The sequence below is a fragment of the Typopeltis vanoorti genome, chromosome 19 (assembly GCF_054136105.1).
Source record: "Typopeltis vanoorti isolate ZY-2024b chromosome 19, IOZ_Tvanoo_1.0, whole genome shotgun sequence".
Lineage (NCBI taxonomy): Eukaryota > Metazoa > Arthropoda > Arachnida > Uropygi > Thelyphonidae > Typopeltis > Typopeltis vanoorti.
Genome location: NC_143567.1, coordinates 26,210,725 through 26,229,919, shown reverse-complemented (window position 1 = coordinate 26,229,919; position 19,195 = coordinate 26,210,725). Strand labels below are relative to the sequence as shown.

General features: G+C 34.1%; 1 protein-coding gene across 2 annotated transcripts in view; it reads left to right on the top strand.

Annotated features, from left to right (window-relative positions):
- The window catches only part of LOC150095928 (peroxisomal targeting signal 2 receptor-like), a 110,698-nt gene that overhangs the window by 76,597 nt on the left and 14,906 nt on the right, over positions 1 to 19,195 (top strand). For both annotated transcript variants that reach the window (XM_090409155.1, XM_090409154.1), the window contains exons 8-9: positions 2,501 to 2,556; positions 16,704 to 16,800. In XM_090409155.1, coding sequence (XP_090265281.1) covers positions 2,501 to 2,556; positions 16,704 to 16,800 — 153 coding nt within the window. The remainder of the gene's footprint in view (positions 1 to 2,500; positions 2,557 to 16,703; positions 16,801 to 19,195) is intronic.

Below are 19,195 nucleotides of genomic sequence, written 5' to 3'. Positions count from 1 at the left end.
GATGAATTGGATGTTCTTAGGATATTGCAGAATTTCAATATAAATACAGCTGTGGGATTAGATGAGATATCAGCTCGGGTTTTGCGAGAATGTGCAAGGAAACTGGCAATGCTTCTGACTAGTCTCTTTAATTTAAGTGGCTATTGGTGAAGTTGGTCAAGAGCAAAATACACAAATGGATAGATGCAAATGGGATACTGTATGGGGGACAGCATGATTTTGTGAAGGTAGATCATGCCTCATTAACTTGCTCACATTTTATAATACAGCGACGGCTGAATTCGATAAGAGTAATGGGTTTACAGTGATACTGCTGGAATTTGCTAAGGCCTTTGACTGGATACCACATAGAATTCTAATCAGTAAACTGTAGCACATGGGGCTGAATATAGGGTTGGGGAGATGGATATGAGGGTGGTTGGTGGAGAGATATCAGAGAGTAGTTTATTCAGGAGTAGAGTCCAAATGAAGGCCTGTGATTAGTGGTGTGCTGCAGGATTCTGTTCATGGACCACTGCTATTTAATTTGTTTATTAATGATATAGGAAAGGAAGAATAACTGTTCATTTATTTGCCAATGATGCAAAGTTGGATACAGCAATAGTGAATACACATGATGTCAAAATTTTGCAGGATAATTTGCATTGGATAGATTGGCAGACTGAGCTAAGGAGAATGGATGTCAGTTTAATATGGTAAAGTGTGGTAAGGTTATGCATTTTGGGGTGAAAAGATTAGCAGCAGTATACCACATTTGTGAAATTGTACTCCAGGAAATTGACAAAGCCAAAGATTTGGGAGTGTTGGTGGAATAAGGAGTTGAAGTCTTTGGGGTATGTAGCAAAAGTGGCTAATTCAGCTCATCAGATCACCTGATCACTGAAGAATACTTTGGCAAGCAGAGACAAGCAGGTTATTGTTCCTCTTTATCAAGCCTTGATAATATTCCATCTTGACTACTGTGCCCAGATATGAGTGCCATGGTTTCTTCTTGATGGGGAGGAGGTAGAGAGGATCCAGAGGCGAGTGACCAAGACAGTAGCTGGTCTATGGAATGACCTTATGAGAGCAGGTTAAAGATCTGTGGGTTACAGAAATTGGTTGATAGGCAGAAAGGGGTGATATGATTGAGACATTCAAATTACTGAGGGGTTTTTAGGTGGTGGGAGAACTAAGATCCATCCATGGAAACTAAGCAAGAGTGTAGTTTATCAAGGGTGTTAGAACTAGGCTTTTTACTTGGAAAGTGGTGAATGAGTGAAATAGGTTGCCAGGGTCTGTTGTGGGTGCCATGACTGTGAACGAGTTCAAAGCAAAGTATAATAGATACTGTGCGAATGCTGAATAGTTCTTGACATGATGTTTAGGGCCTCCATCGATGAGTCTAAAGTTTCCTTGCCCATAATAATAATAGTACATAAAGCAACATAAACATAAAGCAAACATTTTGGTAATTTTTGTGGAAAAATAAAGTCTTGCTTGCCAACTCTGAAATTCACTTTCTGTGATTTTTTTTTACCTCTTTCTCCAGTTAACTGTGGTGAGCAGAAATGCAGTGCACTGTATATCAGGTGATATGATGTAATTTAAAATTTTCATGCCCGATGGGTATGGTTAAAAAATTCATATAGCAGTTAACATGATTTTCTTCATTGGAATTTAATTCAGTTCTAATGGATGAAAGTTGTGCATATTTTATAGACCTATGAAATATTCAATTTGTGAATCTTTTGCTCACCTCATTCTGTTTACAGCCAACTCCCACTATAGCTATCTCCTAGGGACTACAGAAATAGAAAAGCAGTATGCTTATTGAGATTTGAGAAGTTTTTTGGTATGAGTGAGTTTGTTATAATGGTGTTTACTATAGTGAGAATAACCTGTATATATAAATAACTTTGATTTGCTTGTTACTATGTGCTGATGATGTACTGTTATTTTCAGTATGAAATATCTGTAGTAAAGTTAATCACTTCAGTTATTGTGTAATTTGTTGTTTATAGTTTTGCCACAGGTACCTTTATTAAAGATTAGACTGTATATATAATTGGCTGGTAGTAAGTGTGATTGTTATGTCCTTCCATCTCCTCTGTCATGAGGGTGTAAGTGGATAGAAGACAATAGATTTCAAGAAAAATTTTCTCTCTTGGAAATTATTCATACTCCTCCTCGTCTTCAATGATCTGCTTCCATATAATGTGGTAGAATATTAAACTCACTCTCCCTGTTTTAGCAGTTTGTATTTTTTTTTTTTTTTTGTCTTATTAGACAAAATCACTGACGTTAAAAATTAGGATTACTCAGCTCATTTTCTGATTTAACAATTTGGTTCCAGTAGCATGAATAAGTTATGGAACTTACCTTTATCGCTTCTTAACCATTTGATTGAAGGGTATACATAATTTTTAGTAAGAATATCAGATGTAAGTCAGTTTTTTTTAGAAAAAATAAGTCTTTTTTTATCGAAACAAGCTTACCTTATTGCATTTTATTTTTCTAGTTTTCTCCACATCGAGAATCCCTTCTTCTATCAGTGTCATATGATCTCACAACACGGTAAGTTATTTTTATCATTATCAGATATATATAAGATAGACACCCACAGTAAAGAAAAATGCTGTAAATATTTTAATATATTCATGCTGAGCTGGGATGAAGCTTCTCAGATTGTCCTTGACCCCAAGGTCAAGGACAAATGAGATGTTTCCTTGTTCTTACTGTTTGCATATCAACATATCACCACAAATTGTGACTATTTTAAAGTCATGATTTGTGGCATGTCTACCTAGCCTATATTCAAAAGTTGCTGACTTGCAACTATGTATTGCTCTTTTTTTTTTATTGCTATGCTGTGATCAGCATTGATGATTACAAAGTTATGGTGATAGCTGCTGTCTTGTAATAAATCAAAATTATTTACACATAAAAATAAACAAAATAATTAAAACTGCATCATTGATGATTGGCTGAAGTTTAACTTCCTTGAAGTCCTCTTATTTTTACTTGAAGAACATTAGAACCCAGGATTGAGGATATTCAGTTCTTTTCTTTTATTTGTGGCTAACCTTTGTGTAGTACAATTAATTCTTTCACTGTAGCATAATAGTCTTAAAATAGAGCCTTAATAATTAGCTTAGTTGAGAAAGCCTTAAAGAATTAATTGCAAATAATAATAAAATATTTATAAAGAATGGTTATAACAGAAAAATAGTCAACAGAATTTACCATAAGAATCTCCCAAAATAAAAAAAAGATTACAATATGGCCATAGCCATTCCTTTACGTTAATATTATTACAAGTCCAAAGAATCTTCATCTGAGGGCACTGCACACCACACAGCTCACTGTGTGTTGACCGGTAATGGTATTTTTATATGTTTACTGCAAGTGTTTGGCCAGTTTGCCTAGTCTGGTCAATAAATGATAATTTTCAGCAATTTCTGAATGGTAGTTTTGTTATATCCATTAGACATAAGATTGCTTTTAATTTTACTTAATTTATCTAACAAAAGGGAATCAAAAGAGCAGATTGCATGAGCTCTGTGTACAGGACTTGATAATACCTATCTTCTGTGATGAATGATCATGTGAGGATGAGTGAACGTATCTGCTAGTAAAGGTAGCGCTTCGATAAACTAAGAATTCAATATGACTTATAGGATTTCTAATTATTAAGGTATTCAAAAATGATAGATGGTTGTTGGATTCGTGTTCAATAGCAAACTTGATATGGGAGTATAAAGAGTTTATTTTTCCAGGAATTGAACTGATTCTGACTCCGAGTGCGACAAGACTGCAAAGATATCATCAACAAAACGAAACTATATATGAGGTTGAGAAAAGTGTAGAAGAGTTGATTTTCTAGCTGCTCCATGAAACAATCAGCTGAAGCTGGTGAAATAAGACTACCCATCACTGTCCTTTTGATTTGTTTAAACAACTTGCTCTGCCATGTAAAATAGCCTACATTGATGGAGAATTTAAATAACTAACAATGTCTTGTGGAAAATCAGATTGCAGAAATTGAAGACACTCTTGTAGTGAGATGATGATGAGAAAGATATTTTGCAAAGTGGTAAGTGGGAATGCCAAGGCAGTCCACTATTGAGTGCAGTAGAGAAAACATAGAAATGTGGTGGATGAACATAATGAATTCATAATCCAGCAGATTCGAATATGATTCTTGTAGATAGCTTACACGTTGGTTATACATTGCTTTTAATTTTTCAGGCCATGACAACATATATTAAAATATTAATTAAAAAACTTTAATCAATATCTTCCTGTATTTCAGCAATGTTACATTGCCATCATCACAAAAACCAATGATATGTGTATGCAGGCACTAACACTGAGCGAATGAGGCTTAATAAAGGCAATAGAAGTCGAGCCTAGGTCCTAAACGGTGTCCCTAGTGGGCTAAATTGGGTTGTCTTGGCCATTGGGCTGATGATCTTAAAATGTATAAATCCAAATTTGGGGCAGTCTCATGCACCTATATTGATAATGAATTTAAATAACTAACAATGCCTTGTGGAAAATCAGATTGGAAAAATTGAAGACTCTCTTGTAGTTCTTCAGAGCTGGGATTCATCGAATCTGCCTTGAGGCAGATTAGGGAGCACCGTTTAGGACTCTCGGCTTGACTTTTGTTTCCTTTATTCAGCGAATAACACTGAATAAAGGAAATCAGTGTTAGTGCCTGCATGCACATATCATTGTTTTTTGTGCTCAAAAAACAATGATATAAAAGTGACATAAAAGCAAGAATAGCAATGAGAAGAGATGCCTTTAATAGAAAATGGAATTTATTCAGGAGTAAAATGGATAGACACCTAAAGAAAAGACTAATAAAATGTTATGTGTGGAGTGTTTCCCTCTATGCAGCTGAAACTTGGACATTAAGAAAGAAGGAATTAAGATTTTGGAAAGCTTTGAGATGTGATTTGGAGAAGGATCAAAAAATCAAATGGACAGATAAAATAACTGATGAAGAGGTCTTAAAGCGAGTAGAAGAAGAAAGAAGTCTGTTAAGGAGGATAAAAAGAAGAAAGGGAAACTGGATCGGACATATTCTGAGAGGGAATGGAATCATCAGAGATGCCATCGAAGGAAAAATAGATGGAAAAGACCCAGAGGAAGAGTAAGGAAAACAATGCTAGATGACATGGAGACAGGTACACAACCTTGAAAGAGAAGGCTCAGAACAGAAGAGAGTGGAAGGAAAGTTTTTGCTACTAAGAGAAGAACCTGCTCAGTTGCAGAATACTCAAGAAGATGATGGCAATGTAACATTGCTGAAATATAGGAAGATATTGATTAAAGTTTTTTAATTAATATTCTAGTATACATTGTCATTTCCTGTAAAATTAAAGCTATCAAATATGATTTTTCATATATATATATTTTTTAATCTGTACAAACTTTTACATTGTTCCTTTGAACTGTCCTGTCAACTAAGCTGTGATTGAGACTTGAGCTAGGAAGCTCATGTTATGATTCATGTTCGGAATGTAGTTGTCAGTGTTACATGGGATGAAATTATATTGGAGTGTTTGAATAAATTTCTATATTTTTTTCTGTATGTGTAAACCTCACACGTGTTAACATGCGATTGCTTTGCTTATTTCACTTCCCTTTCAGCATATCCACTAGAATTTTACCAAAGTTTTACCAGAAAGCTTTGGTAAAACTCATGTGGTTAAACTGTCAACATTTCTGAAATGCTTTATTGGGTTTATACAAAAGTTTAGATTCTCATAGTATAGTTTGTCTTTTGCAGCTAGTTGTTACCAACTTTCTTCTGTCACACATAACATATGTTAGACTTTTTTCTCAATGCAACTTTCTTGCTTATTGGAGGCCTGAAGTGGATTCATTGGTATCTTGAACACATGGTTTCTGCATTATTATTTCTCAATTTATGGTATGAAGGTACTTAATATACTATAGGTTTAAACTTTTCATTGATGGAAATATCATTATAAAAAGGGACTCTTTTCTTCTCCTTATTCTCTTATTTACTTGTATTGTTGGACTGCAAGTCCAATTTATAGCTTTGCTGTGAATTGGATTTGCAGTCCACTGAGGAAGATCACAGTCAGTGAACAAACACACACTATACACCTGTTTCTCATTTGACTGAATTTTCACTAAATGAACAGTTTATGAATATTTGCTTCTGAAACTTTAAATAATGATCTTTAATTTCTTTTAGTGGAATTTTGATTATGCCAAAACTTTCTTATTACTAGTAAAACTCAGTTATCTCCAATTTCTTGTTAAAAATAACTATTTTCTTCCAGTCTTTAATAATAACTAAATCACTAGACCAGATGAGATTTTTCTTCTTGGATGACTCCAATACTTAATGTTGGTATAAAGAGATAATGAAAAGTATTACTAACCATGCATTAAATTTTCTCTTTCATTCTTAGTGTTACTTTATCTCTGAATAAAGTAACACTAAGATTGTGATATAATTCAATATATATCACAATCTGTCTGGCTATTGAATATTGTTCTCACATGTGGGATGATGCTCCTAAGAGCTTACTACAAATTCTTGACCAATACAGAAATTCAATTAGTCACTTATTTGTTGTTAATTAATTGTACTTTCTTTCAGATATTCAGTTTTGACTTCATGCATTTTCTGTAGATATATCAATGATCGCTGTTCATCAGAATTGCCATCAGTAATTCTTTCATTCTCTAACTATTAAAACATGCCTCAGCTTATCACTACTTCTTTGAAGTTCAGCTCCAAACTGACTAAACAACTTTTTCTTAATCTTCTTTGTTCACTCTGTCTACATTTTGGCCTTTGGAACAACCTTCCCTCTTATTTTTATCCTAGAATATATTCTGCATGTCTTCATATCCATTGTCAAGTTTTTCTTTCACAGTGTTAGAATATTGTAGGTTGGACAGTATCTCATTTGTGGATTACAAAAAAAAAGTTCTGTCACCATCACCATGTAATACAGTTGGAAGGATGCCATGCACCCTTTGGTTGTTGTGACTTTGATTTTCCTTTTTTTCCCCCAGTGATGCAAGAAACTTTCTTTGAAATAAAAGGATTTTAAGAATTGATGGTGAGCTAGCCTGTTATACAGAGGTAACAGGATTTTTCTTCCTGATAACTTGAATTTTCTTTCCAAATAGACAAACCAGACTAACTACCTCCAGAAGAATTCAGGTTAGAACATCAGGATATTCAGTGGGCCTGTGATAGATTTGAATGCAAGGTAGCTTGTTTTAGTCAAAATGATTGGGGACCTGGATCTAGGCGTTGTCTAAGATAAAATCTGGATTTAGCTGTTTTTGAGAGAATCTTTGTCCTTTTAAAGAAACTTGTGCATAGTTATATTACTTATTTACACGAAAGCACAAGGCATAAGTAATACTATTTATTTGATTAGACCAGATATTTTGTTCTGAAACTTACAGACCACCTTTAATGGTGGTCTGTAAGTTTAAAAAAAATGGGAGGGCACCTACTCTACAACTCACCGTCTCCACCACTCAACCTCATCCACAGATCACCTCATCTACACCAACACCATCTACTGTCCACCATCACCACTATTATTTTCACAGACAATCACAAACATCCATGCCCACAGCGGGATTTGAACCTGCAGCCTTTTGGCTGGAGAGCAGATACGCTAACTACTCGGCCAACCAGGCTGGCAATCAGTTAATCATAACTGTAAAAAAAAAAAAATTAATGATGTGTTATTCTAATTAGACTTTCCCATATTTTTTATATATGTATTTGAGAGAATATTTGGATGCCTGATCTAGATATAAAAATATCAAAAACTTTCTAAGAATACAAGTTGCCTGCTAAGTAAACTTGCATTGGGATCAGTGTCCCCCCCCTTTAACAATTCACCAACCAACTTAACACCACAGGAAAAAAAAAATTTAGTTGTCTTTGACAAAAAAACATTAAAAATTGGACTAATCTTTTCCACATCTGTTTCACAAACATATACACGTATCAACTTGAACATGAATTATGTGCATTGTGTTATGTTAAGCGTACACTGAATATGATTCTATGTAATCATTTAATAAGCTTAATCCCACCAGAACCCACTCAACTTCCCAAACTTATTTGCTATTTAATTCATTCTACCACAGAGGCAACATTGGTGCATTATTACTTACACTCAGACATTTTATGTTATAGAAGACAAAAATGCAATTCTTTCTTGCAGTTTGCTTTCTTTTAAATCTCTCTCTCTCTCTATCCCCCCCCCCTCTTTTAAATTTTTTTTGACTGAAAATCTCATTGATCTATTTTGTCAGTAGTCAATCCACCCAAACAGTGAAATTATATTTCATGGTGATTTAATGTCCATAATTCAAGCTGGTTTCCATTATCCAATCCTACAGATCCAGATGGAATAAAATTTGAGGTGTTTGTTGTAAGCTACAACTTAATACACTGAAATATTTGAGTTAAACAATAACTTAACATATAGTGCTGCTTTCTAAAATTCACACAATCTTTACCAATTTTCTAACACTCTTAATCTTTTCCTTAGCAAAATCTTCCACTTTTAACATCTCATCTTCTGAGTGTTGTGTCCTTTTGCACAAATATGGGAATAGAAATGGTATCAAATGAGATGAATCCAATACCAACTAATGGATTTATCAGCCTTCATTACCATAATTTCCTGTTATTTTCCTCTCAGATATCAAGTTGCAGTGGGTAACTCATTTTTCATTCAGTTAGCTGAGGGTATAATTAGTTGAGTGTATGATTAGATAGTGCTATTTCTGGAATCAGCTATCATTCTTATTCAAGTATTTTTTTAACTGAGAATTCAGGTCTTTGAGGCTCAGATAATGAGAGATCACTGTACATTATATAATAGTGTATGGCAAATTGAAGTTTTCTCTGAAAATTTACTCTGCCAAAGAGAAACTTAACTTTTAAAAGCATGCATTCCTAAAGTAAATATTATTACTTACTTGAATAATTCTTTTTCAAGTATTTTGTAATTGAGAGTTTAGGGTCTTTGAGGCTTAGATAATTGAAGGATCACTGTACATTATGTAATAATGTAGTCATATTGAAGTTTTCTCAGAAAAATTATTCTGCCAAAGAGAAATGGAACTTTTAAAAGCATGCATTCCTAAACTAAAAAAATGCTTATTCAAAATGTAGCTAAACATAATTGTTTATATTTAACTTCAACTGATATCACAAAGAAGTGGCACAGTTTTTAACATTATCCTTTATTTTCTCTGATATATTTTCTTAAAATTTCTTAAAAATACTAACAGTGATGATTAGATAATACAGAATTCATTCTGTGACCCCTGTGCAATAGATTTATCTTAAAAAAAAAAAAAAACAGAAAGGAAGAAGCTCCTTTATGAACAATCATTTGGTTTACATTAATGCTGACTTTTTCTCATAATCTTACAGAGACGATTTATTTGCTTTAGAACACATTTTCTGAAAATATCAGAAGAGGTGCTGGGAAAAGCAAACTGAAGAAGTCATATTACAAATATCACTTAAAAAGTATTTAAATGCAGAAATTGCACAATTCCTGTATCTTTAGTAATTAGTTACTAATCATATAGTTCTTAAGTTATTAAATGATTATATAAGAAATTTTTATTAAATCAGATTCTTAATCACTATATTTATTAAGCTTCTCTCATGTTTTGTGCTCTTTTTGTAGAATCCTGGGTCGTGGGAGTTAATGTAAGGTTCAGTGTCCTCTTTTGAAGGTACTTGCATTCACGACTTGCTTAACAATCTTGTTAGTCAATTTAAGTGTGTGATGCTGGAATGTAAATTCTCTTGTCTTTGGCACGGATGTTCTACCCAGATTTTTTTTAAAGTTTCAGACAGGTTTTTTTTTCTCAGATTTGGTTGTTGTATTGGCTGTTTCTTTAAAATATTGTAACTTAGTTTTATATGGAATATGGACCACTCTCTTATTCATTTTTTAAGATGTGATTTTGGAGACCAATCATTTGTGCTTATATTTTTCATTTATATTTCACATGTCACAGTTCATATATCCATTAATTAATATATTTCATCTGTTTGTATAAGTGATACTCTGTACACCTTAATGGTTAAGGTGTACAGAATGATTAGATAATGATAACTAATAATTAAGGAATTCACAGCGTACACTAGAAATATAAATTAAATAAACTTTAAAATATACTTTCCGATATTTCGGCAAACGTCATGTTGCCATCTTCTTGGGAACTTAATACAAAGACAAGTGCACACAAGTACTACATAACAGCAAATGAGAACCGAAGCTAGGAAGCTAACGTTTTCCTAAAGTCCTGATGGTGCCCCGCAAGCTATATTGGTAGTTCTTAGCCTTTGGGCTGAAGTTCTTCTGATAAATGTTTCCCAAATTTGGGGCAGTCTCATGCAGCCAAATTTATTGAGGTTTGGCATGTTCCTAAGGGTTGAGGCTGATTCCATGAATAGTCTTTCATATTTGAACTTGCTGCAGTGTATTACTGTGGCTTTCTTCCATTTTATTCTGTGGTGAGTATCCAGAGCATGGTCTGCAAGCCCAGAGTGGCTGTACTGGTGAAATCGGATGTAATCCTTGTGTTCTGAGATTCTGATATTTGCTGTCCTGCCTGTTTGGCCAAAGTAGGACAATTTACAGCTGCAAGGGACCTGGTATACACCAGGTAGGTCTAGGGGAAGTGGTTTGTTTTTAGTGGAGTGGATAAGGGATGCCAATTTTCTATGTGGTCTGTAACAAGTGGTCAAGTCATGTTTTTTTAAGATTTTGTTGATTTTTTCTGAGGTGCCTAGGATGCTGAATCTCAGAACACAAGGATTACATCAGATTTCACCAGTACAGCCACTCTGGGCTTGAAGACCATGCTCTGGATACTCACCACAGAATAAGATGGAAGAAAGCCACAGTAATACACCGCAGCAAGTTCAAATATGAAAGACTATTCGTGGAATCAGCCTCATCCCTTAGGAACATGCCAAACCTCAACAAATTTGGATGCATGAGACTGCACCAAATTTGGGAAACATTTATCAGAAGAACTTCAGCCCAAAGGCTAAGAACTACCAATATAGCTCGCGGGGCACCATCAGGACTTTAGGAAAACGTTAGCTTCCTAGCTTCGGTTCTCATTTGCTGTTATGTAGTACTTGTGTGCACTTGTCTTTGTATTAAGTTCCCAAGAAGATGGCAACGTGACGTTTGCCAAAATATCGGAAAGTATATATTAAAGTTTATTTAATTTATATTTCTAGTGTATGCTGTCAATTCCTTAATTATTAGTTATCATGTTTAACCAGCGTATAAGCCTCTCAACAAGAAGAATGATTAAATCTTTGCTAGATCTTATCTAGATTGATATTTTGATGTAAAAATCTGAAGGTAATTTTAAGTATGGTTTGAATGTTTCAGCAGTTTCTGTAATGTTCTGGCAGCATATTGATTAAAAAAAAAAAGAGTGAAATGTGATTGCTTGGGGCTTAGGTCCTGAAGCAGTGTTTTGCTGTCCTTTTTATTAGTTATGCCTTTGGATGAAGTTTTATGAATCCCTGTTATAATTTTTTGATGTCATAGCACATTCAAATCATAGTGAATAAGTTTGGAAGTAAATAATGAAAGCCACTAAAATTCATTCACTGTTATTGTGGGGCGGGGGGGACATTAAGACATGAACTAGGAATATTAATACTGCAGATACACCCTTACAGTTATCAAAAATAATATAGTCTTGTCCATATTATCAAGAGTAATATATGCATTTTGCTATTTGCATTTTTATTTTAATACGATTTAGTAGTATCATTGTAATAACATGTAATTGCAGGCATTGTAATAATAGTGGTGGCCTGGAGTGTGTATGCAGAGAGGGGATTAAGCATCTCTTCTTTACAGCTGACAGACTTAGGGGTTTGAACTCACTGTAGTACGAATGTTTTTAAAATTCTTTAGATAGCAGATCATTTTCATTGCCTTATATGAGGCCATTTCCTTGCTTATTGGACAGCTGAAGTGGCTTGAAAAACCGTAATATGTGCTGTAGGTTTGTCAACCTTGCATAGGCTAAGTTATCATTTATAAAAATGCCCTGATTTCATATGCTCATCATTCATAAGTATAGTTCCTTAATACTGACCATAAATGTTTTCCAAATACTTATCATAATCACTTCTTGAACCAAAAATATTGTAATGTATAATATCAATATATATACATATATATATATATATATATTTTTTTTTTTTTTTTTTTGTTTATTTATTGTTAGCAACTTCAGATTTTGTGTAAGTACTTAAGCCTAACCATCATTAAAATGATAATTACATTGATGTGTTTACTGACAAAATTCCAGCAACTTAATGAAAGAAATCCCATTTGTAGTTTTGTTAGTCTTACTGCACTACTTAGGAATTTTCTTATTTGAACTGTACTATCATTCTTGCCTTTTTCACCCTCCAGTTTTATACTCACCCAGAAGGTAGGCTGACATTGATACAGGGGAAACTACAACTATTCATTTAAAGGGACTTTACATTTTAAACCATTAAATGTTAACTGCCATTTCTTAGACCAAGAAATGGCACTTAAAAATTTCTGTCTTTGAAATATATTATTAGATCAACTTGAACTATTGACACTGTTTTGTTCTTGTTGACTAGCTTTCCAACTTTGTTATAAGCAAATTTTGACGTAAAAAAATTCAAATTCTAATGGTGATAGGTCCAATGACTCAGATTTATATAGCAGATAGAAAAACAACCTGACATTGTTTGGGTTATTAACTTTATAAACTCCATAGATGCACTTTTTTGTTTAATGGTTCTTGAAAAATTTATTCCATTCCTAGTTAATTTCCCAAATTCTAGGCAACATATCTAAGAATTTTTCCTCTATTAAAAACTACCTACAATGATCCATTTTGGCTTATTTTTCAAATATATATTCAATCTTTTTATGCAAATTTCAAATATTTTATGAAAAAATATTTACATTTTTTTCATCATCATCATCATCAAATTCCTGCCATGTACCCTCAAGGGGTGTACAGGATATGATAGTACTACATGAAAAAAATTACATCATTACTAACTTCCTATCTACAATTTTACTCCAAATCAGTCTGTTACTTGTCAAGACTCCAACATTATCAGATCTGATATTTCTATCGTCTAAGGCACTTTGTACCGTTTCAATCCATCTATATCTTGGTCTTCCTCTGGGTCGTTTTGCTGCCAACCTGCCAGAGAACACTTGTTTTGCTAATCTTTCCATGCCCATTCTATTTAAGTGACCATACCACCTGAGATTAGCTCTGGTAACGCATTCTTGGATGCTGATAATATCAAGTTCTTTCCTAATATCCTCGTTTTTAATATGATATTGCCATTGATGCCATCTGTTCACGCCTATAATCTTTCTCAGGACTCTCATATCTGTGGTCTCTAATCTTTGATCAAGTGTTTTACTTCTGACCCAGCTCTCAGATCCATAAGTTAAAACTGGTTTGAACATTGTATACAGCTAATTTAGTGTTCCGACTAATTTCTCCCTTATTCCATATGAATTTATTCAATTGACTTCCTATTATACCAGCTTTGTTGATTCTGTTGTCTATTTCCATATTTAATTTACCATCTTCACTAAAAATCGTGCCTAAGTAGCTGAAATGTTTTACGTGTTCCACAGGTTCTCCATTCATAACACAGTTGACATTTTCAATGATTCTGCCTATTTTCATTGTCTTTGTCTTTTTATTGCTGACCTTCATACCATATCTATTACAATTTAGTTATTCAATTTAGTCAGAGAATCTTGCAGACTTGTAGCAGATTTATTTAGAAGTATAACATCGTCTGCATAAAGCAAAGAGCTGACATTAACATCTCCAATTTTGATATCATGTTTAATACCACTTTCCTTCATAATGTGATCCATATAGGTAATGAATAACAGAGGGGATAATGTATATCCTTGTCTCACACCAGATTTAACATTAAACCATCTTCCTGTACTTCCTTCAATTCTAACTGCTGACTTACAACTCAAATAAAGACTAAATATTGCTTGATATAATGCCCCATTGACACCATATAACTGCAGTGTATTGAATAGCTTCTCTCTTGGCACCTTGTCATATACCTTTTCCAAATCGACAAAACTTAAATACAGATCTTTGTTATATTCCCATGCTTTCTCGACTATTTGTCGTAAAGTGAAGATGTGATCCTGACAGCCTCTATTTGGCCTGAATCCAGCTTGTTCTTCACCAACCTTTTCTTCCACAATTTTTCTCAACTGTTTCTCAAGTATACGTGCATAGATCTTGCCAGGAACACTCAGTAGGGAAATACCTCTATAATTCTCACATTCAGTTTTATTTCTCTTTTTATATATAGGTACAATTAGAGCTCTACTCCAATCATCGGGAATTCGTCCCTCTGTCTAGGCTTTCTGAACTATACAGTGCAGCCACTGTAAGACTTTTATACCACCATACTTCAGCATTTCTGGCCGAATATCATCTACTCCTGCTGCCTTTCCACATTTCAAGCCTTTGATGACTTTTTCTACTTCAAGTATGGATATGTATTCCTGACTGCATGCCTGGTCAGTGTTTTTTACCACTGTGCTGTCATCACTGCTTGTTTCATTTAGCAGTTTTTCAAAGTAATTACTCCATACTTCAAGGATATCTTTTTCTCCAGTTTTCATGTCACCTTTATCATCTCTAACTCCTTTTACAGCATCTTTCCTCCATTCCTAAGCTTCTTCAACAACCTCCAGAATATTTTGCCACCTTCTTGATATTAATTTTCTATATTCTTGCCAAAGTCCTCCAATGACTTTTGTTTAGCTAGTTTTACAGTGTTTAGCATTCTTGCATTTGTCTCTATATTCTCTAAGAGCACAAGGTGACTTATTTGACAGGAACTTTTGATATGCTTTCTTCTTTTCCTTCACTGCCTCTTTAACTTCCTGTGTCCACCAGGGAGTTCTGATTTTTTTATCCTTGCAACCTCACCACATGCCTCTCTGGCAGAATCAATCAATGTTTTCTTCAGAGTTTGCCACTGAATCTCCAAGGTTTGATTCCTGTTCTCAAACTCAGTCATTTTTTCTTCAATAATCTTTGTGTATTTTAGTCTACAGTTCACATCTGAGAGCTGTTCAACTTTTATTCGCTTTAAAACTTTCTTACATGTTATTCTTTTCAATATGAAATTCAATTTTATCCTGCTCAAGACTAAATAGTGATCACTTCCAATTTCAAATCCTCTGTACACTCTGGTGTCCTGCACAAGGGAGAAAACATCACTATCAACAATAACATAGTCAATGAGACTTTTCTTATTCCTAACCTCTTCTCTCTATGTGAATTTGTGAACATTTTTATGTTGGAACATGGTGTTAGTAATAACCAGTCCATGTCCTGAGCAGAAATCCAACAGATATTTGCCATTATGATTAGCTTTGCTCTTTTCTCCAAATTTTCCCAAAATATTTTTGTATGTCTCACTATCATTTCCTACTCTGCTATTTAGATCCCCAACAAGGATCAACTTTTCATTTTTCATTGTGTCAGTTGCTTTTTCTAAAGCCTCAAAAAATTCTTCCACTTCTACTTTGGTAGAACCTTCTGTGGGACCATAGGCACAAATAAGTCTCATTGTCCAGTTCCCCATTCTCATATTTGCCCACATTACTCTACTTGAGACTGACTGCCATTCAAGAAGATTAGCCTCGTATTTTGTGTTGAATACTATGACTACTCCTTCTTTTCCTTGATTGTCATTGCCTGAATATAACATTTTGTATTTACTGCTCAGAAAGATATCACCAGTTTTGGTCTTATTTGTTTCAGTCACCCCTATTATGTCGATCTGGTACTTAGCTAATTCCTCCATTTCTTTGCTATTCAGGCTTCTTATTGATAGTACCGATCTTTAACTCTGGTGATGTTGAGTTGGGATTTGTTTTCAGATTTGTTCAATTTTTCGTTTACATTTTTTTTTAGAATAATATTTTGAAAATGACACAAGATATTGTTTTACAGTGAGCAATGTTCCTTGGTCAGTCATATAAAAAAAAGTAACAAAAATCAAAACATAAAAACATATCTCCATAGCTCTCATGATATTAGCTCCCCCCCCCTCAAAAAAAAAAATAAAAATAAAGGCACAAGATGGTAGATTCTCTCTCTGAGTTCTGTGTCAATTCAACCTAGAATAGATACCTTGGTATCTATTCTGAGTCTGGTTCCCAGTGATGAGCCTCAATAAAGGTTCAAACCAGTCTGAGTAGTGGCCCATCCCATAATGCATAGCAATATACACTTCTGAAAGAAGTGTATATTGCTATGCATTATACTGTTGCATTATATTATATTGCTATGCATTATACTGGGATGCTTTGTATTATGGGATACTAGGGCAATTGATGTGAAGTCATCAGCTTCAATATACAAGTAGCCTAGTCAGGAAGATTCTTCATATACAAACTTTGTTTGTTACACTTGAATAAAGAATTAAATAAGAATATATTTTCTTGTCAAGTTTAAATTGGATAATTGTTATTTTACTTTTCTGTTATTTTACATATGTTTTTAACCATAACAGTAATTTAATTAGTGTTATTATAGCAGAATGATAATTATTATTCGTTCTTGCTTTTTAGAGTTTGGAATTGGGACACACCTCATCCAGTAGATACTCTACAGCATCATCGAGAATTTGTTTATGGCTTGGATTTCAGTCTTCATGTTCCTGATCAGGTATAGTTAAATGCTATTGGACCAATTCTTGGATTTTATTTGTATCAAATTTAGAAAAATTTGCTCACCCACCGACTGATAATTAGCTATTAGTTATCTTTAGGTTATAATGAGCAGAAAAGATATCTGGCCTAAAAACTTGGTTTTATATTATTTTATCATGCAGTGAAAAATGTTTTTGTTGCTTTTTCAAACTTATTTAGTGAAAATGCATGGAACTTTTCTGCCAAAATTATTTAAGGATTGAAACTAAAAGGATAGATTAAAGGTAAGCTAGTTAACTGGATTAAAACTAGATTTTCCATTCTAATTGGGTGGATAGTATCTCCACTCTCACTCTCTAATATACAGGCTGTAGGTTCAAATTTCTTTGGATATATTACACTTCATAAGAAATAAATTTCTTGTTTCTTTTACCTAAGCATAAGTAAACAAAGAATCTTCATGACTAGTCTACTTGTATATAGATAGACAAGATAATATACTTTGTTTATCCAGCAGAAAAAGTTTCTATAGCTATCTCTGATTTGGAATATTTATTAATATGCCAGTAAACCATTTTAATACTTGTATATAGAAAATATATGACTTCTGCATTGATTTAATATTGGTATCTTTCTGGGTCTAGCTCCCATTGATAAGGAAGGTTTTGACCTCAATAAACATAAAAACCAGTCTAAGCAGTGACCCTTCCCATCATGTTTTTACAAGTTGTGAAGATACATGACATGTAAATTTTGTTTGTTTACAAAATTACATGGGTAAAGGATTAAAGCAGAAATATAATTTCTTTGCAGATAGGAAAGCAGAAATCAGGTTACTTGACCATGGCAGGCTTGAGCCTGTGATGAAAGGAAGATGAGATGTAGTTTCTTGTCAAGTACACCCAATCCTATTTTTATACAGTATATACATTCCAAAGAATAACTTGTAAAAAAAAAATAGTGATGGTACAATATGACAAAATTTCATGCCGGCTGGGGCATCGCCCGGTTAAACAAGGCCCCCGTTGTTTTCGCCAGGGAACCAGGGAAAAAAAGCGAAAAGTCAGCTACTGGAACAAATCTGAAAACACCCCCCAACACAACATCACCAGAGTTAAAGATCGGTACTATCAACATAAGAAGCCTGAAGGGCAAAGAAATGGAGCTAGCGGAGGAATTAGATAAGTACCAGATCGACATAATAGGGGTGACTGAAACAAAAACTGGTGAGATCTTTCTGAGCAATAAATACAAAATGCTATATTTAGGCAATGACAATCAAGGAAAAGAAGGAGTAGCCATAGTATTCAACACAAAATACGAGGCTCATCTTCTTGAATGGCAGGCAGTGTCGAGTAGAGTGATTTGGGCAAATATCAGAATGGGGAACTGGATAATGAGACTTATTTGTGTCTATGGTCCCACAGAAGGTTCTACTAAGGTAGAAGTGGAGAAATTTTTTGAGGCTCTAGAGAAAGCTACTGACACAATGAAAAAGGAAAAGTTGGTCCTTGTTGGGGATCTAAATAACAGTAGGAAGTGATTGTCAGACATGCAAAAATGTTTTGGGAAAATTTGGAGAAAAGAGCAAAGCTAATAATAATGGCAAATACCTGTTGGATTTCTGCTCAGGACATGGACTGGTTATTCTAACACCATGTTCCAACATAAAAATGTGCACAAATTCACATGGAGAGAAGAGGCAAGGAATAAGAAAAGTCTCATTGACTATGTTATTGTTGATAGTGGTGTTTTCTCCCTGGTGCAAGACCAGTGTCAGGACCAGAATGTACTGAGGTTTTGAAATTGGAAGTGATCACTATTTAGTCTTGAGCAGGATAAAATTGAATTTCATATTGAAAAGAATGACATGTAAGAAAGTTTTAAAGCGAATAAAAGTTGAGCAGCTTTCAGATGTGAACTGTAGACTAAAATACACAAAGATTATTGAAGGATAAATGAAAGAGTTTGAGAACAGGAACCAAACCTTGTATATTCAGTGGCAAGCCTTGAAGAAAACCCTGATTGTTTCAGTTAGAGAGGCATGTGGTGAAGTTGTCTGCAAGGATAGAAAAATTAGAACTCCATGGTGGACACAGGAAGTTAAAGAGGCAGTGAAGGAAAAGAAGAAAGCATATCAAAAGTTCCTGGCAAATAAGTCAGCTTGTGCTCTTAGAGAATACAGAGACAAATGCAAGAATGCTAAACACTGTAAAACTAGCTAAACAAAAGTCATTGGAGGACTTTGGCAAGAATATAGAAAATAAATATCAAGAAGGTGGCAAAATATTCTGGAGGTTGTTGAAGAAGCTTAGGAATGGAGGAAAGAGTGCTGTAAAAGGAGTTAGAGATGATAAAGGTGACATGAAAATGGAAGAAAAAAGATATCCTTGAAGTATGGAGTAATTACT